Here is a 26,789-nt window from a genome sequence, read left to right on the forward strand (position 1 = left end):
AAGAGGAATGACTATCATACTTCTCACCATATCCTTAAGAGTTCGGTTTCTTCGTTCTGCTACACCATTCATGCTAGGTTTGCCCGACATAGTGTATTGCGGAACAATTCCACACTCTTTGAGGAAAAGCATAAAAGGTCCTAGACGTTGTTCTCCTGATCCATCATATCTGCCATAGTACTCACCACCACGGTCAGATTTGACAACCTTAATTTTCTTTCCAAGTTGAAGTTCAACCTTAGCCTTGAAAGTCTTAAAAACGTCTAGGGATTGAGATTTCTCATGTGTCAAATATAGGTAACTGTATCTAGAGTAGTCATCTATGAACGTAATGAAATATTGTTGTTCATTCCAAGAAGTTGTAGGAAAAGGACCACAAATGTCTGTATGCACTAGTTCTAAGACGTCTTTAGCTCTTTTTGCACCTAATTTCCTTATGTTTATTCGTTTTCCCTTTATGCATTCAATACAGACCTCAAAGTCTGATAAATCCAAAGGGTCAAGAATTTCATCCAACACAAGTCTCTAAATTCTTTGTTTAGATATATGGCCTAAACGCTTATGCCATAAGGTGGCTGAATTCTCATTCAATTTTCGTTTTGTACCATGTGAACTTATTTGCAGTATTTCATTATAGGAACTAACAACATCAAGAATGTAAAGATTATCAATTAAAGAACCAGAACCAACCATATTTGAATTTTGGTAGAGACTAACTTTATTATTTCCAAATGAACAAGAAAATCCAAATTTGTCCAAACTAGAAATAGAAATCAAATTTCGTCTAAAAGACGGTACAACAAAAGTCTCAAATAAATCCAAATAAAATCCAATTTTTAACTGTAATCTAAAAGTTCCAATAGCTGCCACAACAACCTTCTTGCCATCACCCACAAAGATGAATATTTCATTATCACTTGGTGGTCGGCTCCATAGGCAACCTTGCATAGTCATACTTTTGTGAGTAGTAGCACCAGAATCTACCCACCAAGTATCTTTAGGTACAAAAGCCAAATTAACTTTTGAACAAACTAGAGTAAGAAATTTATCTTTCTTCACATGCCATGCGGCATACTTGGGACACTCTTTCTTCATGTGTCCCGACTTCTTGCAGAAGTAACAGGCAAATTCCTCATCCTTATTTTGTTTCTTTTGCTGAGAAGTCCCTTCCGCAACACCCTTAGTCTTCTTCATTTTCGTATTTTGAGAGGTCGAAGTCAAGTGAGCACTTTCAGTCCTATCTCTTTGGAGCCTCTCCTCCTCTTGCACACAGTGAGATATAGGCTCATTGAGGGACCATTTGTCCTTCTGAGTGTTATAGCTCACTTTGAATTGCCCAAAGTGTGCAGGAAGTGAGATCAAAACCAAGTGCACGAGCAGGTCTTCACCAAGCTCTAACTTAAGTGACTTGAGTTTTGATGCGAGATTGGACATCTCCATAATGTACTCCCTTATGTTTCCTTTGCCTTTATACTTCATGGAGATGAGTTTAGCCAAAAGGTTACTCATCTCCGCCTTTTCATTTTTGGCAAAGTATTGCTCAATTTCCTCAAGGAATTTCTTTGCACTTTGACCCTAAAAAATAAAGCCCCAAAACGCCTCTGGAATAGAGCGCTTCATGATCATAAGGCACATTTGGTTGGACCGATCCCACTTCTCAATTTTTACCTCATTAGAGGTTTCCGGAGTGGAAATGGGTCGTTCCGTCCTCAATGCCAAGTCCAAATTCATATAGCCAAGAACAATTTTTACGGCTTCCTTTCAGACCTTAAAATTTGTCCCATTTAGCATTGGGATAGAATTCACTTGGGCAGCATTTGCAACACTAGTAATATTAACTAAAGATAGAACAAAAAATAATAACATGTCCACAAATAATCAAGCAAGTCATATAAAGTATATATAACAAGACATGCAAATATTTCCCATAACAGATCCATCACAAGATACCTAGCACAACATCAATTCTAGTCTTTGGACAGAGAAATTAATTTGTAATTGGCACTCTTAACGCAATGATCAAATATTGACAATTAGTTCTGACAAATAATAGCCTTTCTTTGGACCAACTATTATTCTCATGAAAAAAAAACTTAATAATTGTCACATATTTATCATCGCATGTATGTTATTATTTGGCCAAATTGTATCTTCCTTTGGGCCGAGCACAATTCGCATAAATAATTCCATACTAACATCTATGCAATTTAATTAAATCAATTTACACAATAGAGGTTACTTTGGCAACATAATGGTTCAATCAATTTAATTAAAATTACAGGACACACAAATAAATGGAAAGGATCCGTAATGGTTAAATTTGCACCCAATTGTGATAGGAGTAAATGTTTGAAAAACTACATCATGGTAAACTAATTACACACCCAAAACAAACATATCACGACAAAAACCACATGAATAACATAAATTATCAGTTTATCACCGTCTCATAAAAAAAATAGTTGGCCAAAAAATAATAAATTATTCATATAAGACAAAAGAACATTGTCTTATTACTGATTCATATAAACAAAAAATATATATATTTATGAAATTGTGCCACATATTAAATGCCAACACCAGATATGTAGAACCTTTATCCCAAATAGAATAATATGCCAGCAAATGCAACTCAAAAAAAAATTGTACAAGCCCGTAAATCAAATGCAGAGGCCTTTTATTATTTCTAAAGAGGAGAAAAACTTTATGGCCATAACACATAAATTTAGGGGTTTTACAATTTTATTGATCAAAATAGTTTCTCCCCAAAATAAAAATTAGGGTTCATATAACTAAAAGGATCCAGATATAATAAATATCAAACAAAACTTTAAATCCCAATAATCTAACAGTAATGGTGGCTCTGATACCAATTGTTGGGAATTTTCTATAAACCTTACAAAATACCAAATGAGCACCATAACACATTACGTCATATTATCAAGAGGTTTTAAGGAATACCTGAATCCATAGAAAGCTTGATCAACATGCAGCGAAATCTGACAGTGGTCACGAACAATTGGTTTAATGACCTTCCTCAACCAAATCACCTTCTTCCTTATGGGACCTTCGTCTTCTCTTCATATGGGGGGAGGAGAAATTGTTTATTGATTTGGTGTCTTGGGGACCATAACCATGCCTTATGTTTTAAACCTATTAGGGTTCCCATTATCCCCTAATGGGTCAAACTGGTTTCCGCTCATTAGGCTCATATCAATTTTCTGGCAGTCTAATGGGTTCACTTAAATAGATCACTTTATATTGAACCCATTTAAATGTAAATAACTGATATAAATGTTATAATATAATATGCAGCCCATATTAATTAATTAGGATTTATAAAATTCCTAACATTAGATAACTCTACTTGAGCAATAGTATAAAGTGGGCATGATATATAGAATTGCAGCAAACATCAAGAAAAAGGATGAGTTAATTAAAGTGCCTCTTTTGCTTTGACTTCGGATAATTGTGTGCAATTGCAACTTCTAACAAATCCAAGCCTAGCTAATAAATTAACCTTTGTTTTACGATCATCTAGTCCCCAATGTATTGCATTTGAAGTTTGATACTATGAATAATCACCTGATTAAAACATTGGAGAAACATATTAAAGGGCAATTATGAGAAAAATCCAGACTAAAATGGAAGAGAATATTATCAATATATTGTTAGTAATTTTGGGTGATACATATATATATATATATATATATATATATATATATATATATCACATAATTGAATGAGTTAGGCCCATTATATAATTAGCCAAAATATTAAAGTGGTAAAATAAATATAAAATTATGGCTAAGGGCATATATGTCACGAAAGGCTAAGTGTGTAGATACCAGTGATATTGTAATTTGATGAGGGGCCAAATTATAATTATCAAATTTGGGGTAAATGATGGCAGTTACCAATATGAGAGGTTATGGTACCATTTGTAGAGAGCAAGGCATCGGGTACAAACATTTTTCTCTTTATCCCCATCGAAAGAGAGAAAAAATTCAGAGAAGAAAAAGAAGGGCTCTCTACAATTGGAAGGTCACTAATCTTCTGATCAACCTTTTATCATCATTATTCCATTATGGCTAATGCTTCTACATCTAGTTTTCATCATGATTTTGAGTATGGGAACACAAATGGGTTTTATTCATGTTTGTACAGTAATTTCTCTCTACATGAATAAAAAGCATGTGGTTAGTATTGATGATTGTCTGTTAGAATGAAATTAGGTTGATTGATTGAATCCCAACATTTGGTATCAGAGCTACCCATGCTTGATTCATGTATGATGTTTGGACAACATATACACATATTAGGTACAATTTTTTGAGGAAACAAAATAATATTATCACATTACTGCGGAATGAACAATGATATAAAGGGTGATTGATAACATCAAATTAATACGACAATTGTTCAGTAGAGTATATTGCATGATTGACAATATGGATATGTTACATGAAAATGATTTTGTAATGTTATTTACATGCTCTAAGCATGACAAATTCACAAGTAGTAAATGATACTTGGTAACAATAAATCAATGTAACACATGTAGAGTAACACTACGGTGTAGGCATACAAATTTGATGTGTTAATGGGTTATGCATTTCATGAGTACCATGTACTTATTTCATGTGAGATAATAAGTATAAATTTAAATGCATCATTTATGTGTTTGTTCTTACTTTTAGAGGCCACTGCAGTATATTAAAATAATAATCATGGGCTTCTAAAATTTAAAATAAATAAATAAAGTTAAAATAATTTCTTCAAGAAACATTTTAATTTTGGATTTGGTGCATCAATGTTCAAAATTCATTTATGGTGTATCATTTTAATTATTTAGCATTTAAATGAGCTAATTGAATCAAGATATCACCAAAGTGACCTCTCTTGTGTAGATTGTTCATGATAAATGTTAAATGTTAACGTCACCTGTGATGTTAAACGTGTGATAATTATGAGGTTTTGCATGTGAATGATAAGTCACATCAAAAGATGGATTTGTTATTTGATATGCTTTTATTATCAATGTTTGAACATTACAATAAGGATATCACTACCAATTAATACCACTATTAAAGACTTGATATTAACGATGCTCTAGATATCTTGAGATGAGACATATCATTCTTTAAATGCATTGATGACTGTTACTTGAGCTTATTGTTTTGATCTTTTCAGTTGTAGCTTCTATATCTGCTAATCTGAATTCGATTCCAATTCTTAATGGTACAAATTTTAAGGACTGGAAAGAGAACATGCAAATTGTTCTTGGATGCATGGATCTAGACCTTACATTAAGGATTGAGAAACCCCCTTCTCCTATGGATTCCAGTACCTCTAAACATAGGAAACTTCATGAGAAGTGGGATCACTCAAATTGCATGAGTCTTATGATCATTAAGAGTGGCATTCCTGAGGTCTTTAGGGGCACTATTTCAGATGATATAACTAGTGCCAAAGAATTCCTTGCTGAAATTGAAAAGCACTTTGAAAAAAGTGATAAGGCAGAAACAAATACTCTCCTTCAGAACTTGATTTCCATGAAGTATCAAGGTAAAGGAAATGTCAGGGAATACATTATGGGAATGTCAAATATTGCTTCAAAATTAAGGGCACTAAAGCTTGAGCTATCAGAAGACTTGCTTATTCATTTAGTGCTAATTTCTCTACCTACACAGTTTAGTCAGTTTAAGATCTCTTATAACTGTAAGAAGGTGAAATGATCTCTTAATGAGCTCATTTCATACTATGTGCAAGAAGAGGAAAGGTTGAAGCAAGAAAGGACTGAAAGGGTTCATGTTGTGAGTACCTCTAAAGACAAGGGCAAAAGAAAAAGAACCGAGGAGCCCAAGAATGAAGTTGTTAAGGGTCCAGCACAAAAGAAACAAAATTAAGGTGACAACTGTTTCTTTTGTAGTAAGCCTAGACATATAAAGAAGAGATGTACCAAATATCATGCTTGCTGTGCAAAGAAGGATATGTTTCTTACTTTGGTCTATTTTGAGGTCAATTTAGCTTAAGTACCTAGAAACACTTGGTGGTTAGATTCTGGTGCCACTACTAACATCAGTGTTTCAATAAAGGGTTGCCTAAGCTACTAGAAGCCAATTGATTCTAAAAGATGGATCTATGTTGGAGATGGTAAATCGGTAGAGGTGGAAGCTATAGGGCATTTTAGATTATTATTATGTACTGGTTTTTATTTGGATTTAAAAGACACTTTTGTTGTACCATCATTTAGACGTAATTTGGTTTCAGTTTCTTATTTGGACAAATTGGTTTATTTGTGTTCATTTGGAAACAATGTGTTTAGGTTGTCTTTCAATTCAGATATTTTTGGAACTGGTTCGCTCTTGGCTAATGATAATCTATATTTACTTGATACCGTATCTTCCTATGGTGAATCCTTTAATGCAGAATTGCGTGGTACTAAGCGTAGAATTGATAATACAAACTCAGGAGCATTATGGCACAAGCGCTTAGGTCATATTTCTAAGAACAGAATTGAATGACTTGTGTCAAACGGAATCTTGGATTCCATTGATTTCATAAACTTTGATGTTTGTGTTGAATGCATTAAAGGTAAATAGACCAAAAGCAAGAAATTAGGTGCATATAGAGCTACAGACGTCTTGCGATACATACAGACATTTGTGGGCCATTTCATACACCTTCATGGAATGATCAACAATATTTTATATCATTCATAGATGATTACTCCAGATATGCATACTTGTTTCTTATACATAAAAAGTCACAATCACTGGATGTGTTCAAAACATTTAAAGTTGAAGTTGAAAATCAACTCAACAAAAGAATAAAGTGTGTTAGATTTGACTGTGGTGGTGAATACTAAGGCAGATATGACGGTTCATGTGAACAACGTTCGGGACCTTTTGCCAGGTACCTAGAGGAATGTGGAATCGTCCCATAGTACACCATGTCGGGGTCACCTAACATGAATGGTGTGGCTGAAATATGAAACAGAACTCTTAAGAATATGGTAAGAAGCATGATTTGTCATTCTAACTTACCAGAGTCACTCTGGGGAGAGGCACTAAAGACTGCAGCTTACATTCTAAATAGAGTTCCAACCAAGGCAGCTGCCAAAACACCTTATGAGCTTTGGGTTGGGCGAAAGCCTAGTCTAAAACATTTTCATGTATAGGAATGTCCAGCTGAGGCAAGGCCTTATAAGCCAAATGAAAGGAAATTGGACTCCCGAACAGTGAGTAACTACTTTATTGGTTATTCTGAAAGATCCAAGGGCTATAAATTTTATGATCCCAAATTAAAGACAATTTTTGAGACGGGAACCGCCACATTCTTTGAGGATATTGAGTTTGGGGGGAAGAATAAGGTTAGAGACTTTGTCTTAGAGGAAGAATCAGTAACAATTCCAGAATCGATTCATATAGTTCCTTTTGATAAAGCAAATTCGAAACCTCTACAAGATATTGTTGTTGAATCCTCCATTCAAGATAATTTGGTCATTCATGAAGAAGAAACTCAAGAACCTATGCTTCATGAGCCAGTACCTTTGCGGAGATCTACAAGAGAAAGGAGAAGCGTTATTCCAGATGATTATGTGGTATTTCTCCAGGAACATGAGGAAAATAATGGTATGATGGAAGATGACCCAGTCAATTTCCATCAAGCCATGCAAGATTCTAACTTAGAAAAGTGGATTGAAGCAATGAATGAGGAGTATAAGTCCATGCAAGACAACAAGGTTTGGGAACTTGTCCCATTACCAGAAGGTGTGAAACCCATTGGTTGCAAATGGATATTTAAGACCCAGTGGGATTCCAAAGGTAGTGTGGAGAGGTATAAGGCTCGTCTTGTGGCGAAGGGCTATACCCAAAAGGAAGGGATTGACTTTAAAGAGACTTTCTCTCCAATTTCATCGAAAGACTCTTTTAGGACAATCATGGCTCTTGTTACACATTATGATTTGGAGCTTCATCAAATGGATGTCAAGATGGCATTTCTCAATGGCAACATTGATGAGACAATTTATATGGTGCAACCAAAAAAATTTGTGTCAGGAGCAAACTGACAAAATCCAATTATGGGCTAAAACAGACATCTCGTCAATGGTACCACAAATTTCATCAAGTCATTCTCTCATTTGGTTTCGAGATGAATCTTGTTAATGATTGTGTGTATCACAAATTCAGTGGGAGCAAGTACATTTTCTTGGTCTTATATGTTGATGACATACTACTTGCCACTAATGATATAGGCATGTTGTACGAAACCAAGAGATTTCTATTAAGAAACTTCAAAATGAAAGATCTTGGTGATGACTCCTTTGTATTAGGAATTTAGATACACCGAGATCGATCTCGAGGTATTCTAGGATTATCACAAAGGACCTATATCAAATAGGTACTTAAAAGGTTTGGCATGCAGGAATGTAAATCTAGGGATACTCCGGTTGCTAAGGGAGACAAGTTTAGTCTCAAACAGTGCACAAAAGGAAATTTGGAAATTCAGGAAATGCAGAAGATTCCCTATGTATCAGCTGTAGGGAGTTTTATGTATGTCCAAGTATGTACGCGTCCGGGTATAGCATACATAATTGGAGTATTAGGCAGATATTTAAGCAATCCAGGAATGGATCATTTGAAAACAACTAAAAGAGTTATGAGGTGTCATACCCTAATTTCGTCCGGGGACCATCTGTTTGGTGGGATGCGACCTTCGCTTGACCACTTCGAGGTACTTGACACCCATCATTAGGCAATCCGTGAAGTTCCGTGGCATGTCGGGAGTTGAAAGGAAGTGTTAATGCGCAATCCGTAAAGTTCTGTAACATTCTGGAAGCCAAAGAGGGGACGATTGCATAATCCGTAAGGTTTCATGACATTACGGAAAGAAAACAAGTATCGTTTACGTAATTCGTAAAGTTCCGTAACATTACGGAAAAAGAATCAGCAAAAAAGGGGCAGAGAGGGTGTATTTAGTAAACAGGGGTGTGCAAATAGAAATTAGACCCACTTGGGCCTTCCAGGATGTTTCATTTGCTTTTCGTACCCCCTTTTGACGTGCTTTAGTAATTTATTTAAGTCACTTTCTCGCCTAATCAAAAAATAAAATAAATTTCCACCGATCATTTGAGTTATAACATCTTTTAAATTCTGTTAGAATAAAATCTGGCCTATATTTCATGCCGTAACCACGTTTAAAACCAAAAAGAGGCAAAATAATAATATAATAATAAAAAAATATCTTTAAATAAAATAATAAAAAAAAATCAATCGGACGTTTTTCTTTGGGATTTTCTTTCTGAATTGAATTGACTAATGATCGAGGCCGTACCCGAATCAAATAAACATGAAAATGCAGTAACTAGGAAGTGATCCTAGGTCGTTTCCCAACAAGCAATGACAAACCAAATGTTCATAATATACTTGCGCAATAACAGTAACGATTAGGGGGGTTTGTTTGTTTGTTTTGTGATTAAAGAGAAGAATAAGTAAACTGGAATATGAAATTACTAATATTAAAAACGGGTTGTTTCCTCTGATTTAGAAGTCATTATCTTATCCTGGGTTATGGAGAATTCGTCCCTAACAGTCAACCACTTAATCCAACCCAATTTCAATTTACTAAGCGAAAATCAACTTGGGTTGTCAATACGTGATTATGCACCACATACACCAGTTAGCCCTTTGTCCATTAAGCATGAACGCAAGTTAGGCTCAGAGGCAATTAATCGAACACGAAGCGTGCACTGATTAATGTTCACGAATTTGGGATAACTGGTGAAGGGAAAACTGCCAGGAAACCACATTACAAACGAAACCTCAAAGAGAGTTGGGCTTCGTCCTCAAAAGGAAACAACACCAGAAAAACTAGCCTTCCATAGATTCAAACAGAAAAATGCAAATGAAACATGAAGCAGAAACGTAAATGAACAAAAATGTAAATGAAACAAAAACGTAAATGAAAGTAGAAGAAGAAGCAAGAACGAAATTGTAATTAGAAGCAGAAAACGGAAGATTGCATTAAGAACGAAAGCAGTAGCCTTAGAACAGAAAAACGTCAAAACCTAAAACAAAAGCTCTGAATAATAAAATAGCATAACAAAATGCCTTTGCACAAATCCCAAGGCTGCTATTTAAAAAGAGTCACTCAAAGTCAGTGGGCCCTATTACAATACTCTGGCTCAAAACGAAATAAACACTGAACAACATAAAATAAAATTGCGAAATTTCCTAATTAGAAATTAACTAAGGTAAGCGCTGCTTTATTTGCCCTCTTCAAGTCCATAACCAAAATCCAGATTAAGCCCAATGTTTCATTAATTCTTGAAATTAGATTAAAAACATCAAATTAGCTAAATGAGCCCAAATAATAAAACTGCCTGATTAATTGACAATTAAGACCAATCAGTAATTAAAATGGTGCAAAAAGGGTTTAGAAAATAGAAGAAAATGATGGCACATCAAAACCCCCCATACTGAGCCTTTTGCACTCCTGGGCAAAATGAAACAAAGAACAAAATCCAAGGATATCAAAGAGAGACAAACAAAAACATTCACATATTTCTCAATGAACATCAAGGAATGAAAGGAATGGGTAACATTTAACATAAGGAGATCCAAAAAGTCAAGACATTCATGAAAATCATCCAAGCAACCCAATCATGGCAAAATAGTTAATCAGCTCAAGAATGAAAAGTGATAAAGCCTCACAAGATATACACTCTATCTCTCAAGTGTCTAGGCTACTATTTAGCCTCAAAGCACCCATGAAAACAAACACCACATAAACTTGGCAAGATTCTAAAATTTACAATCAATCCATAAACACAAGCACATGAGGATCAAAAGGTCTTTTAAGGTTGTAATGGGGCCAAGGACAAGGTATGGAAAAATATGGAATAAGTGGCTAAATCCCAAAGGAATAGAGGAGCAATGGGAAATAAGTGCATATTAAGAAAAAATAAGAAAATAAAAAGAAGTAAAGATAAAATTTAAACATAAAGAGTAGAACCAAGAGTTTCATCATTCTTGTGCCATTTAAGATCTTATTCACTCAACTTTATTGCTTTTCTTTTTCTTTTTTCGATTTTTTTTTACTCTATAGCCTTTGAGAAACAACATTTCATTCAGCATGTCCAACATTTAACCAATATACAATGTACATCAAGTATGGCCCAAAATACATCATGAAGCATAGCCAACAAAACAAGTTATCCAATGAAACAAAAACCCCCCACACTTATTCCTAAAACAATTCCAAAGCTCCAAAATTCCTTAAGGATATGGTGATATCATGGTTTTTCATTTAAGGCTTGTAGTGAGCTTCAAAACAAGGAAAGGGAAACAAGGCTCAAAAGGGCTATCAAAGGAATTAATTCAAGGTAAGTCCATTTGGATAGAAGCTTATAAGAACAAAATTGCCTCAATCATTTCCAAATATGCATGTGAATTAGGAAGCATCAACAAGAATCAAGCCAAGACTATTGTGCAAGCAATCAATGGGGAAAAACACACCAAATGATTATGATGATGGATGGCTCAAATTCTCACAAAGGTAAACTCATCACTTTCAAATTGAGCTTGCAAAACTATCATGACATGTAGAGGAGAATCAAGGATTTCAAGTCACAAAATGTCAAGAACTTTTATTTTCAAAACAATTACCCATTTCATGAACATATCCTATAATTCAAAGAAAAACATGCAAAGTCGTACATGCACACAAAATTGACCCAAAATATTAAACTAAAAATCTGACGAAACTAACAACATTAACAAATTAACACAACTAACAAATTTACAAAACCAACAAAACTAGCAAAACCAAAAAACACCCCCCCCCCCATACTTAAACAACAAATTGTCCTCAATGTAGCACAATTAAAAGATTAAAAACAATTAAATCATCAAATAGAATCGGACAAGTGTAATAAAAGCAAAGAAGGAGATAGGAAAAGAAAAACTCCCTAAGTCATGGTGGAGGAAGAGTAGGGTGGAGTAAGGAAGTCTCTTCCACCACTACGTCCACTAAAGAAGGGTTCGTGAGGAATGGCTTAAGTCAATGTCTGTTGACCTTGAAGCTCTTATTTGTGGAGTCGCTTTTGATCTCAACTGTACCATAAGGAAAAACATTAGTAACAACAAAAGGACCAATCCACTTAGACCTCAACTTACCACTCATAAGTCCAAGCCTAGAATTATACAATAACACTTTTTGCCCAACCATGAAGTCCTTCTTAACTATCATGCTATCATGGAACTTCTTGGTCTTTTCTTTGTAGAACTTGGCATTCTCGTAGGCTTCTAGGCGGATTTCATCTAACTCACTAAGTAGCAACTTCCTTTCCTCACCAGCTTGATCCATAGAGAAGTTGCAAGTCTTCACTGCCCAGTAAGCTTTGTGCTAAATTTCCACTGGAAGATGACATGCCTTTCCAAAGACAACCCGATAAGGAGACATTCCTATGGGTGCTTTGTAGGCAGTCCGATGTGCCCAGAGAGCATCATCAAGCCTGGTACTCCAATCTTTCCTGCTTGGCTGCACAATCTTCTCTAAAATTCTCTTGATTTCCCGGTTAGAAATTTCTGCCTGTCCATTGGTCTGGGGGTGGTATGGTGTGGATACCCTGTGTACCACCCCATACTTTTTAAGCAGGGCATGCATTGTCCTGTTGCAAAAATGGGTTCCTTGATCACTAACAATTGCTTTAGGTACTCCAAACCTGCAAAACAGATTAGACCTGACAAAGTCTACATCAACTTTAGCATCATTAGTTCTAGTGGGCTTGGCTTCCACCCATTTTGAAACATAGTCAACTGCAAGGAGAATGTAAACATAACCAAAAGAGACAGGAAAAGGGCCCATGAAATCTATACCCCAGACATCAAACACCTCATAGAATAGCATAGGTTGCTGAGGCATTTGTTGTCGCCATGTAAGTGTATTTCCTGCTCTCTGACACTGCTCACAAGTGCTGCAGATCTTCCACGCATCTTTAAAGATGGTGGGCCAATAAAAACCACAATCAAGCACTTTGCGAGCTGTCCTTTGAACACCCAGATGACCTCCCGGTGCGGAAGAATGACAAAACTGCAGGACTGAGTCAGTCTCATGATCTTGAATGCATCGTCTAATTACCTGATCACTACACAATTTCCACAAGTAGGGGTCATCCCAAATAAAATGCTTAGCATCACTTTTAATTTTATCTTTTTGGGCCTAAGATGCTAAGGGAGGAAAAACAGAGGCAACTAAATAATTGACAATGTTAGCAAACCAGGGAGTAGAAAGAGAGTCAGAAATACTATACAGTATATACAAATGATCATCTGGGAAATCATCCCGAATGGGTGAATCCGCATCTGATACACGTTCGATCCGACTCAAATGATCAGCAACTAGATTTTGTGCTCCGCTCCTATCACGGATCTCCAAGTCAAACTCTTGGAGCCAGAGCATCCATCGGATCAACCTAGGCTTAGAATCAGCCTTCTTCAACAAGTACTTTAGAGCTGCATGGTCAGTGTAAACAGTAATGCGGGTACCAAGCAAATAAGATTGAAATTTTTCAAGAGCAAAAACTATGGCTAGAAGCTCTTTCTCAGTAGTAGTATAATTCGCTTGGGCAACATCTAAAGTCCTAGAAGCATAATATATCACCCTGGGCATTTATCAATTTTCAGATCAAGGACAGCCCCCAATGCATAATTTGATGCATCACACATAAGCTCAAAAGGGGCTGTCCAATCGGGTGCTTGGATCATGGGGGTGGTAGTCAGCGCTCTTTTGAGGCAATCAAAAGCCTCTTTGCATCTGTCATTAAAGTCAAACTCCACCTCCTTTTGCAACAAGTTGGACAGTGGAAGGGCTACTTTGCTAAAATCCCTTATAAAGCGCCTGTAGAATCATGCATGACCAAGAAAAGATCGCACCTCTCGCACATAAGAGGGGTAAGGCAATTGTGAAATAATAGAAATTTTTGTAGGATCTACTTCAATACCCTTATTGGAAATAATGTGGCTTAAAATTATGCCTTGCTCAACCATAAAATGACATTTTTCAAAATTTAGAACAAGGTTAGTTTCAATGCATCTATTCAAAACTTTTTCCAAACTATTCAAACAACCATCAAAAGAGGATCCATATACAGTGAAATCATCCATAAAAACCTATATGCAATTTTCTAAAAAATCACTGAAAATACTAATCATGCACCGCTGGAAGGTACCAGGGGCATTGCACAGGCCGAAAGGCATCCTCCTATAGGCAAAAGTGCCGAAGGGGCAGGTGAATGTGGTCTTTTCCTGATCCTCAGGAGCAATAGTAATTTGCATATAACCAGAAAAACCATCAAGGAAACAATAGTGGGATTTACCTGCCAGGCGTTCAAGCATCTGGTCAATGAATGGCAGGGGAAAATGGTCCTTTTTGGTAACCTGGTTCAGCCTCCTATAGTCAATGTAGACTCTCCAACTGTTCTGCACCCGAGTAGGAATCAACTCCTCCTCATTTTTGATCACTGTGTGGCCAGTCTTCTTCGGGACTACCTGGACGGGACTCACCCATTGGCTGTCGGAGATAGGATAAATGATTCCAGCTTGCAAAAGCTTGGTTATCTCCTTCTTCACTACATCAAGAATCACCGGGTTGAGTCTTCTCTGTGGCTGTCTTACTGGTTTAGCTCCATCCTCTAAATTTATTCGATGCATACATGTGGATGGGCTAATACCAGGAATGTCCGCCAGGGTCCAGCCTATAGCCTTCTTATGCTTCTTGAGAACTGACAACAACTTCTCCTCTTGCTCATCAGCAAGGGAGGCAGATATAATCACTGGAAAACTCTTGCTATCATCCAAGTAAGCGTATTTTAAATTTGATGGCAGAGGCTTCAATTCTGGTGTGGTCGGCTGGACAGTGGTAGAAGGAGATGGTTTCTCAGCCTTTACCTCATAAAGAAAGTCAGAGGTATGTGTACTTCCTGAAACATGGTTAGTCCTATCTGACTCTATAAAATCAATCTCGAGAGGTAAAACACCACCACCAGACATGCAATCAATATCACTCTCAGATTCACTCTCAGCATCAAATTCAGACATATGATCAAGTACAATTTCAGACTCAATGCATGAAGAGTGAGAGGCATGCAGATTAGAATAAAGATCAGTCATGTATTCATCAACAACATGGTCAATTATTTCAGCACAAAATACAGAAAGATCTTCAGATGGGTATTTCATAGCATCCAGAATATTAAAATGAACAGTTATATCACCAAACTCCATGGATAGTGTGCCTGCATAAACATCTATCTTAGTTCTAGCAGTTTTCATAAAGGGTCTGCCTAGAATGATGGGAACTGATCCTTGAGAAAATCCATCTTCCATATTCAAAATATAAAAATCAACAGGGAAAATCAGTTCACCAACTCTAACTAAGACATCTTCTATGAAACCAACAGGATAGGCAACACTTCTATTAGCTAAATGAATTACCACATCAGTTGACTGCAAGGGACCTAGAGATAGAGAATTAAAAATAGACAGAGGCATAACACTAACAGAAGCTCCTAAATCTAGCATGGCATTGTCAAACTTACTATCCCCTATAATACAAGGTATGCTGAATGTACCTGGATCTTTGCATTTTTCAGGAATTTGAGGAACAGATTTACCAATCAATGCGGAGACATTTCTGCCCATGCTAATTCGTTCACTTCCTTTAAGCTTCTGCTTATTAGTGCACAACTCCTTCAAGAATTTAGCATATCTTGGAATTTGCTTTATTGCATCCAACAGAGGTATGTTTACCTCTACTTTTCTAAACATTTCCAAGATCTCTTTCTCTGCCTCTTCCATTTTTTGTTGGAAACTGCTCTTGGAGGGAATGGAAGAGGGGGAATGTGCTGCTTCTACAAATCAGAATTACCTGTGGAAGAAGATTCACCTGCACAGAAATTGTTAGGTAAATTTTTGTCATCACCTTTTTCTGGAGTAGAGTGAAGTTTGGCAGGTTCATTTGCAGATGAGGAAGGTGCTACGGGTTGAGGTCCTTGACACTGCTTTCCCGACCTCAATGAAATGGCACTGACATTTTTGGGATTTTGGACAGCTTGAGAAGGTAGCTTGTCAGAATTCTGGGACTGTTGTTGATTCAATTGTGTAGCTAATTGTCCCATCTGATTAGTCAAGCTCTGAATGGAAGCTCTGGTCTCTTGTTGAAACTGCATGTTTTGCATAGTCATTTGCCTCACAAGTTCTTCGAGGGAAGGTTGTGGAGGGGCCTCAACTGTTGGCTGTTTCTGGGGCTGTTGCTGTTGTTGTATTGGTGGAGGAATGTATGGTCTGCTTGGGCCAGCAACATTTTGGAAGGAAGGAGCAGGCTGCTGTTGTTGTTGCTGAGGGCTGGACCATCTGAGATTAGGGTGATTCCTCCATCCAGGGTTGTATCTGTTGCTGGAGAGGTCATAATTGTTCTGCTGTGGTTGATTTTGCTGCTGAGGTTGAGGAGGTCTATTGTAAATATTTACAGCATAAGCTTCAGGCTGCTCAATTGCTCCAGGTTGCTGCATGGAAGGGCAAAGGTCTGTATGGTGGTCAACAAAGGAGCACAAACCACAAACCACAAACCCTTGCGACAGGTACAAATTTATGATTCAAGGCCAGCTGGGTTACCAAGTTAACCAATGCATCCAGTTTACCTTTAAGCTTCTTAGTCTCAGATGATGCAGCTGAGTTTGTAGCTACCTCATGCACTCCTCTAATGACTATGGCATCATTTCTGGCGCTAAACTGCTGGGAGTTGGAAGCCATCTTCTCAATTAAATTTCTGGCTTCAGCAGGAGTCATGTCTCCAAGGGCTCCACCACTGGCAGCATCTATCATACTTCTCTCCATATTACTGAGTCCTTCATAAAAATATTGGAGAAGAAGCTGCTCCGAAATCTGATGGTGAGGGCAACTGGCACATAGTTTTTTAAATCGCTCCCAGTACTCATACAGGCTCTCTCCACTGAGTTGTCTAATACCTGAGATATCTTTCCTGATGGCTGTGGTCCTGGAAGCATGGAAATGTTTTTCTAAGAATACTCTCTTAAGGTCATCCCAGCTCGTGATGGACCTTGGAGCAAGGTAATACAACCAGTCCTTTGCCACTCCCTCTAATGAATGAGGAAAAGCCTTTAGAAATATGTGATCCTCTTGGACATCTGGGGGTTTCATGGTGGAGCAGACAATATGAAATTCCTTCAAATGTTTGTGCGGGTCTTCACCTGCAAGGCCATGAACTTTGGAAGCAAATGAATCAGTCCAGTTTTAAGAACATATGGGACATCCTCATCAGGGTATTGGATGCATAAGCTTTCGTAGGTGAAATCAGGTGCAGCCATTTCCCTTAGAGTCCTCTCACAGGGTGGAGATTGTGCCATGTTCTCAGAATGTGCAAAATCAGAATGCTCAGAATCAGAATGCTCAAAATTATAATGTTCAAGATCAGGATGTTCAAAATCACCAATAACAGAATGCATAGATTCACCAGTAATGGAATGCTCAGAATGATCAAAAGATATATGTCGCAACCTGCCCTTCGGCGGGAGGGCGACGCGTGACTCGCGGGATGCGTGTTCCACGAAAGGAATACGCGCGGAGTCGCCACCAACGTTTATTTGAGGAAAACGTCGGAAAAACCGGAAAAGACGCGATCTACGAATTTTTAAGTTTAAAGGTTCGGGAGTTGTATTTACGCACGGGGAAGGTATTAGCACCCCACACGCCCGTCCCAAGGGACGACAGCCTTTAATCGAATGTGCAAACATGACTTTGATTTTTATGTTCCCTTTTATGTTCTTATATCCTTTATACCCTTTTTATATTTTCTCTTTTTGTGGTCGACAAGGGTGTTTCCCTTTGCTCCTACGTATTCCTCAATTTGGGATGAGAAAATCAGACCTACGTAGTTCTTTCGGAACAAAGTGTTTGGTTAAGTTGTTTTTGTCTTTTTTGCAAAATATGTTTTTATTTGAACAAAAGGTCATTTAAGGTGTTGGACCATTAAACGGTCTTTTGATTTTGAAAGGGGAGAAACGTTAAGGCGTTGGACCATTAACGATCTCTTGTTTTTGAAAGGAGAGAAACGTTAAGGCATTGGACCATTAACGATCTCTTGGGGTGGTCGACAAAAGCGGGGCTTTTGCTCCTACGTATCCTCAATGAGGAACTCAGACCTACGTAGTTCTTGCTTATCAAGTGATTCTTTTTGATTTTAAGAGGTGATCATTTTAAGGCGTTGGACCTTAAAAATGATCCATTTTACTTAGTGAAAAATTGAAATGACGAACTTCAAAAGCCTATTTTTGTGGACGAGCTTGACTAGGCGAGTTGATTTTAGCCTTAGTTTCACTTTAGTTATTAATCAATTCGATCAAGAATGAGAAATCCCAAAGAGAAAACGTCCGATTGATTTTCCGCTTTATTTTACTAAAAGATGTTTTTTTGATTATTATATTATTTTTTTACCTCTTTTTGATTTCCAACGTGGTTACGGCACGACCGAACGGTCGGAATTGATTTTAACCGAAGTTAACGGATAATATAATTCAAACGTTCGGTGGAAATTTATTTTGTTTTTAAGTTAAGCGAGAAATGACTTAAGTAAAACGGCTTAAGCACGTCAAGAGGAGGTATAAAAAGTAAACAAAACGAGAATAAAAATGCACAAAACACAATGTGGACCACTACGGGCACATAGAATGAATCGAAAAGCTTGGTTCGAGGTACTTACCCGTTGAAGATCGAAGAACGATGAAGAACGAATGAAGAACGTCGAAGAACGGTTGAAACCTTTGCGAGATTCCTCACGGAAAACGTTACGGAAACGTTTCGGAAGCGCCTCGGCTTAGATTTTCTTCACGGAAACAATTTTTCCAAGCAAATTCGAAAGAGAGAGAAGTGCCTAAGGGGCTGGACCCCTTTCTTCTTCACTTCCTCCCCTATTTATAGCAAAATAGGGGAGGTGCTTGCCGCCCAGCTCGCCCAGGCGAGCCAGGTTGCTTCCTCCAGAAGCAACCGCCTTCTGGAGGAATATTCCAGAGGGCCCAAGTGGGCCTGGGTGCTATTTGCACCCCCATTTTTACTAAGTACACCCCCCTCTGCTGTTTTTTGGTGATTCTTTTTTCGTAAAGTTACGGAAACTTACGAATTTCGTAACGATACTTGTTTTCTTTCCGTAATGTTACGGAACCTTGCGGATTACATAATCATCCCCTTTTTGACTTACGGAATGTTACGGAACCTCACTTAATTATGCAACGATGCTTCCATTTGATTTCCGGTGTGTCACGGAAACTTACGGATTGTGCATCAATATTTTTTTTGGTTTTTCGGCATGTCCTGAAATTTCACAAATTGCCTAATGATGGGTGCCAAGCACCTCACGAGGACCAAAGAATGGTCGCACGTCATCGAGCAAAGGTCCCCGGACGAAATTAGGGTATGACAGTTGCCCCTCTTTACTTGTCTTTTATTGGAGATAAAAGGAAAATAAAGATAAGACACTAATTTCGTTCCTCTCGGTTTGACGAGAGTCGCAGGTGACCATAAAATCTCCACATGCAAATGACTTGTTGTTCCCAAAATTTCACAAATTGCCTAATGATGGGTGCCAAGCACCTCACAAGGACCAAAGAAGGGTCGCATGTCATCAAGCAAAGGTCCCCGAAAATCAGTGTATGACATTAATTTTGCTCCTCTCGGTTGACGAGAGTCGCGGGTGACCATGAAATTTCCGCATGTAAATGACTTTGTTGTTCCCGGAGGAACAAAAGGTGCAGAAGACTCTGTCAGCCCCTGCATGCTATCAAGCGTTCTGTCTTACAGATAGCAAAAGAATGTTTATACGGATAACCACTCGGGTGTTTCCGCGTATCATCGGGCCCGCCGCCTCTGGATGATACAAGGGTGCAGAATGACCAAACTTGGTCTCTGCTTGTCATCGGGCCCGCCGCCTCTGGATGACAAAAGGGTGCGAATAACCGTAAGGTATCTCCGCGTATCATGGGTGCAGAATGACCAAACTTGGTCTCTGCTTGTCATCGGGCCCGCCGCCTCTGGATGACAAAAGGGTGCGGATAACCGTAAGGTATCTCCGCGTATCATGGGTGCAGAATGACCAAACTTGGTCTCTGCTTGTCATCGGGCCCGCCGCCTCTGGATGACAAAAGGGTGCGAATAACCGTAAGGTATCTCCGCGTATCATCGGGCCCGCCGCCTCTGGATGATACAAGGGTGCAGAATGACCAAACTTGGTCTCTGCTTGTCATCGGGCCCACCGCCTCTGGATGACAAAAGGGTGCGAATAACCATAAGGTATCTCCGCGTATCATCGGGCCCGCCGCCTCTGGATGATACAAGGGTGCAGAATGACCAAACTTGGTCTCTGCTTGTCATCGGGCCCGCCGCCTCTGGATGACAAAAGGGTGCGAATAACCATAAGGTATCTCCGCGTATCATGGGTGCAGAATGACCAAACTTGGTCTCTGCTTGTCATCGGGCCCGCCGCCTCTGGATGACAAAAGGGTGCGAATAACCATAAGGTATCTCCGCGTATCATGGGTGCAGAATGACCAAACTTGGTCTCTGCTTGTCATCGGGCCCGCCGCCTCTGGATGACAAAAGGGTGTGGATAACCGTAAGGTATCTCCGCGTATCATGGGTGCAGAATGACCAAACTTGGTCTCTGCTTGTCATCGGGCCCGCCGCCTCTGGATGACAAAAGGGTGCGGATAACCGTAAGGTATCTCCGCGTATCATGGGTGCAGAATGACCAAACTTGGTCTCTGCTTGTCATCGGGCCCGCCGCCTCTGGATGACAAAAGGGTGCGGATAACCGTAAGGTATCTCCGCGTATCATGGGTGCAGAATGACCAAACTTGGTCTCTGCTTGTCATCGGGCCCGCCGCCTCTGGATGACAAAAGGGTGCGGATAACCGTAAGGTATCTCCGCGGGCTACCAGCTCTTGAGTCATGGCAACAAAAGGCGGTGTGGTCGACAAAAGCGAGGCTCTTGCTCCTACGTATCCTCCAATGAGGAATTCAGACCTACGTAGTTCTGGATAACTTGTGAGACTTGAAAAAGTCTCGTTGTTTTCTCCACTAAAATGCAAACATGCTTTAGCAAAGAGACAAATATTCCAACTGATTTAGAGCAGCATATGCTTTTTTGAGTGAAAAACAATGCGTCTACCGGGGAAGGAGAGTCTGCTGATGAAATCTCCCATAACCATAAATGAGATCTTGGATGTTAGCATTTCGTTTCTAAATGACCATTTAGAGGAAACACTGGGTTCGACAAAAATAGAAGAAATCCACTCAAAGTGTATCAATCTCGCACAGGTAAGTGTCTCGTCCTAATTCCGAACCATAGATATGTCATGACTTGACTTTGCAAATTATTTCCTATCAAATCAAAAATTACATGCGTGATCATGGATCAATAGGGCTTCCCTTGGGAACGGGTTCTTTTGGTGGTTTCTTCTTTCGGTTTTTGTGTGTTTTTGGCTTTTGATTTTCCTGGCTTTTTCTTTTTCTGTTTTTTTTGTTTAGTGCGGGGCGAGAAAAAAAGGGTCGCTAGCGCACGGAATTTTGGTTGGTAATTAAAGGGAGGAGACCATTTTAGGTCGTGGTTTCCTTTCCTTCCTTTTTTACTTTCTCCCATTCTTTGGTTGGGAATTTTCTTTCTTTTCTTTTTTCTTTCTCCCACTCTTTGATTGGGAATTTCCTTTCTTTTCTTTTTTCTCTTTCATTGGGAATTTTCCTTCTCTTTTTTTTGATTGGAAATTTCCCTTCTATTCTTTTTTGCTTCCGAGGGTAAGGATTGACATTCTCACCCTGGGTCAAGGTTTATGGTGAGTCAGGATTTTGGCTCAAAGCTTGTAGAATGGCTAGACATGATACATGTCAGGGCTTGGTTTGGTTCAAGGGTAAAAGGGATGCCCCACATTATTTCCATGACACAAATGCAAAAATGATGATTTGGAAACTTTATGCAAAACTGGTCATGCATGCATCTATGCGGACACTCAAATGTCAAATTTTTATGGTCATGTGATGCTAGGGCTCAGGATTCATTTCCTCTATTTTTAATCAACCCAATGTTTCCAAAATATGTTCTTTTATCAATTTGTGCATTCATCCGAGTCCATTTCGGGCGTCCGGGAAATTTCACAGCATTCACCCTTCAGGCGTAGACACATTTTCCAAAAATTGGTTATGATCAATGAATTTTTTCAAAGAAAAGTTGGAAGTCATCTCTTTTCAAAAGCATGTTGGTTTTTCAGCTAGACAACTTATTTTTCTTTTTTCTCCTTCTTTTCCCTTTTTTTTTTTTTCTTCATGAGGTATTTTGCTACCTTTTGAGCTTGCGCTTGTTTTATTTAAATCCCCAGGATCATGAGCAACTAGGTGCGTCCTACTATAAAAAGTGATCAAATAACAAGCATAGATTCAAAAGGTACTAGGTTGCCTCCTAGTAGCGCTTCTTTAACGTCTTTAGCTGGACGCATGATGGCTTGTAGGTCACGGACCTAGTACTTTGCTTACCTTTGGCTTTGGATTTGGTCGCCTGCTGGTCGGCCATGTGTCGTAGGCAACGCTCTAACCTTTTTGCGGATGAGCTGAGGTTAACTCTAGAGGTGGTGGCGGTGTGTCTATTGCCCGCTACCGGCCATCCCAATGCTGTTGTGGTGTTTCGCCCTGCGCCTGCCTGGGGGCGCAGTACTTCTTGATGAAAGCTCGATTAGTAGGGGGCCTGATGCCCTTGCTGGAGGTTACAGGTACTCCGTAGAACTGATAGAGACCCGTAATTAGAGCTTGACAACTCCAAGACCCTGTTGGACTTCTTCGGGTCCACTGGGTGTCTTGCAGGCGCGATCCCTGCAAACAATAGATGAAATCAGAAATCAGTTGAGCGATGTGCATACTTACCTATGATGACATAACCTTGCCGGGGGGGTACGGGCACCCTGTAGGACTGATAGAGGCCCGTAACCAGAGCTGGAAACCCCAGGGCCCTGTTGGACTTTTTCGGGTCCACTGGGTGTCTTGTGGGTGCGATCCCTGCAAACAATAGATGGTATCAGAAATCAGTTGAACTATATGCATACTTACCCATGTCGGGACGACACAGACCAACCGATCCTTTTGCAGGGGGAGATTGGCATTGCGGTCGCTGGGCAGAATGTTGCTAAGTAGCAACGTCATCTATATCTATGTAAGAGTGGTCATGTTGGTGCGCATGATCCGCACTCGTCTCTTTGCAGCGGCACAGGGGAAATCTTGCCCCGGTATGCATAGTAGCTGTGTGATAGCCTTCATCTTTGGTTGTGCTCGCACAGTTGGCCCTCCTCCAATATCAGGGGGTGGCCCAGGAACCGTTAAAAGGAAACTACTCGCCCCTTAACCGGAAGTGCAAGTCTCGGTTAAGCATTTAAGGGCAGAGGACCTTAAATTCTTTTAAGGTGTGGATGTGGAGCCCACCGAAAGTGAGGATGCGTAGTCCTCTAAAGGTGAAGGTAACTAGTACCCAAGGTGAGGGTGTGTAGCCCTCTCAAGGCGAGGACTTATAGTCTTCTGGAGGTGAGGGCGTGCAGCCCTCTGATGGTGAGGACGTGTAGTCCTCTCAAGGCGAGGACGTGTAGTCCTCTCAACGGTGAGGGTAACTAGTACCCAAGGTGAGGGCGTGTAGCCCTCTCAAGGCGAGGACATGTAGTCCTCTGGGGGTGAGGGCGTGCAGCCCTCTGATGGTGAGGACATGTAGTCCTCTCAAGGCGAGGACATGTAGTCCTCTCAACGGTGAGGGTAACTAGTACCCAAGGTGAGGGCATGTAGCCCTCTCAAGGCGAGGACATGTAGTCCTCTGGAGGTGAGGGCGTGCAGCCCTCTGGTGGTGAGGACGTGTAGTCCTCTCAAGGCGAGGACGTGTAGTCCTCTCAACGGTGAGGGTAACTAGTACCCAAGGTGAGGGCGTGTAGCCCTCTCAAGGCGAAGACATGTAGTCCTCTGGTGGTGAGGGCGTGCAGCCCTCTGATGGTGAGGACGCGTAGTCCTCTCAAGGCGAGGACGTGTAGTCCTCTCAACGGTGAGGGTAACTAGTACCCAAGGTCCACCCTTATGAGAAAGCAAGAGATCGACTCATCGAGAGGGTCGGTCATCCCAAATCCACAAGATTTGGACATTAGATGTAGGAAATCTATGCAGTTAACATGATTTTTAGGGATGCAGATGCATGCAACCTTTGTCATGAAATTTGGTAAATGCGAACTTCATATGAAACAATGCAATGTAATGGAAAGTTGTACAATGTTCATGACATTCTTTCCCTATTTTGTGATTTTGATTTTAATTTTTTTGGAAAACACAGATTGACTGTCCTTTTGAAAGAGGTGATAATTCATGCAACCTCATCCTATCCTTTTTTGCAAATCTCTCCGGGAACTTCCTCAGAGTGTGTGTTCTGTTTGATTTAGTCACTTGACCATTTTGGAGTGACGGCAATGGAGCCATTTGATGTTTGATCAATCCATTGAAATCCTAGGGTTTGTCCCCCTTTTTTTTTGTTATAAACATCGATGGGTGTGAACTTTTGATCGGCCCCTATGTTCACTTGAGGCTCATGCACGGTGCCCCTCATTGCCCCAGTGTAAGGCTTTGAGGTACCAATCGTTGCCTTTCGTCATGACCTTGTAGGAGGGAACCTATTGGGTGAGAACTGCTAATCTGCCCCTAGGTTCGCTTGAGGTTTTTGCATGGCGCCTTTCGTTGCCCCAGTGTAGGGCTTAGAGGTACCAAGTGTTGTCTTGTTTTCACAACCTCGTAGTAAGGAAGAATGAAAGAAGCGATTGATTTTTGCAAAAAGAATTTTCCAAGGACGAGAAATAGTTGAAGGATTTTTTTCAGTTGATGGATTAAGTCAAATGACTCCTATGTAGAAGCAAGATGTTTTGACGTTTCGATGATGCCAAAGGATCAAGTGCTTCCAAGTTTTATTCAAGACAAGAATCCAAGAAAATCAAGATATATGATCAAGTTGATCTCTAGAATCTTAGGAAGAAGTTTCCAAATTGAAGAAGCAAAAGGTTTGACCAAGGAATTCTATCCTTTCAAATTGAGATTTGCTCTCTGGTAATCGATTACCAGCAGTTTGAAAATGTTTTAATTCAAATTTTTAAAACCTGTAATCGATTACATAAGTCTTGTAATTGATTACTAGAGGGGATTTTCAGAAAATAATTTCCAAGAGACATATCTATTCAAATGTTTTATGAATGGCCATTCAAATGTTTTAAAGAGAGTTTTCATTGCCCAAACAGTTTTATCCTCTCGAAAGATCAAGAGTTTTTCTGAACTGAAATGTCTTATCCTCTCAAAAGATTCCTTGGTCAACCACTTGCATATTCAATAAGGAATTTTTGATTGATCTTCATTTTACAATCTACCTCTTTTAAGAGAGATCTCTTCTTCTCTTCTTCTTATTTCTGAAAAGGGATTAAGAGACCGTGGGTCTCTTGTTGTAGAGGATTCCTGAACACAAGGGAAGGGTTATCCCTATGTGCATTGTTAATTCGAAAAGAGAGATTGATAGTTCAATTGGGGAATAGTCTTTGCATCTTAATTCAACCCCCCTTTTTCTTAAGGTAACTGAGGCCATTTGTCCAACATCCTATTCTTGATAACTCACTTCTCTCTAAAAAGACAAAATGAGGTCACATGAACACACAGTCAATCAAATGCCTTTTTATTTTTTATTTTGAAACTTATTTTTTATTTGAAACTTATTTGTTTTGAACTTTGCTCGTTGTTTTACGGCACCCCCACCAACGTGCAAGATGAGTAATCTCTGATTGAACGGTTTTGGAAGTCAACACTCAGGAGCGCAGGTTGCTTGAGCAAACAGACCAATGGCTTACACCCACATTCCGGTGAAAGTTGAATAAGCAAACATGCGTTTGTGAGAGGATGAGGGACAAAGATATCCACTTTATCCATTTCATTTAACATTGTAGCTGTGGTTTACAATAATGGCATAAACTTGGAAACCCTGATGAGTCATTAGGGACACCTAACAACAGCTTTCAAAATTGCCCCATGTGTGGCATTTCTTGTCAATGTCAGGATTTACACGCAATTCTCCTCAAATTTCAGCCAGCCCGTATCAATTAGACTTCACACTTTATGCTTCGGGGTCATACAATGCTCAATGGAATGCCCCAGGGCTCCTCCATGATAAGCACACGTTGCGTTCGAGTCGTATCCTCAGAAAAGTGGAGGTTGATGAACCTTGGCTAGGGTTATGGCTACCATTGAAATATCAAGTAGATATGGGAGCAAGTCAGCATAGGACACTGAATTGGGGTGAATTCTACAGGCTTTCTCGCTACAAAAATTCACTTCTTGGTTGGTGTTTTTGGTTTGTGCTAAAGGTGGTGTTCGTCATTGGAAGTGCGGTAGACAGACTTTGTGGTAGATTTAGGGATTGCCTTTGTGGATACCTGGGTGGTGGGTAAGGAGAAGGTTTGTTATTGGCTGAGTAAAGATATTGTTGGGTTGGTGGGAAACTTGGTCGTACAGGAATGGCAGTCACAGCATGGGTTTCTCCCTTATCCTCACCCTCTTTATTTGCCCCAATTTTCTCAGTCGTCCTAGTAGGATGATCAAATTTGCCTCTTTTTGGACCCACATTGATCCTTTCACTGGCGAAGACCAAATCTGCAAAGCTTTGAGGGTGCGCAGCCC

General features: G+C 39.5%; 1 protein-coding gene and 1 non-coding gene across 2 annotated transcripts; both read left to right on the plus strand.

Annotated features, from left to right (window-relative positions):
* The first annotated feature begins 4,087 nt into the window (after positions 1–4,087).
* Positions 4,088–5,738, plus strand: LOC106797468 (uncharacterized). Its single transcript, XM_014771811.1, has 2 exons — positions 4,088–4,157; positions 5,194–5,738. Exons 1-2 carry the CDS (start codon positions 4,088–4,090, stop codon positions 5,736–5,738), a joined length of 615 nt encoding a protein of 204 aa, XP_014627297.1.
* An 11,209-nt stretch (positions 5,739–16,947) lies between these two features.
* LOC113001010 (small nucleolar RNA R71) lies at positions 16,948–17,054 on the plus strand. Its single transcript, XR_003266332.1, has one exon. It is a non-coding gene; the product is annotated as a small nucleolar RNA R71 (small nucleolar RNA).
* Positions 17,055–26,789: the final 9,735 nt, after the last annotated feature.

The sequence above is a fragment of the Glycine max genome, chromosome 2, assembly GCF_000004515.6.
Source record: "Glycine max cultivar Williams 82 chromosome 2, Glycine_max_v4.0, whole genome shotgun sequence".
NCBI lineage: Eukaryota > Viridiplantae > Streptophyta > Magnoliopsida > Fabales > Fabaceae > Glycine > Glycine max.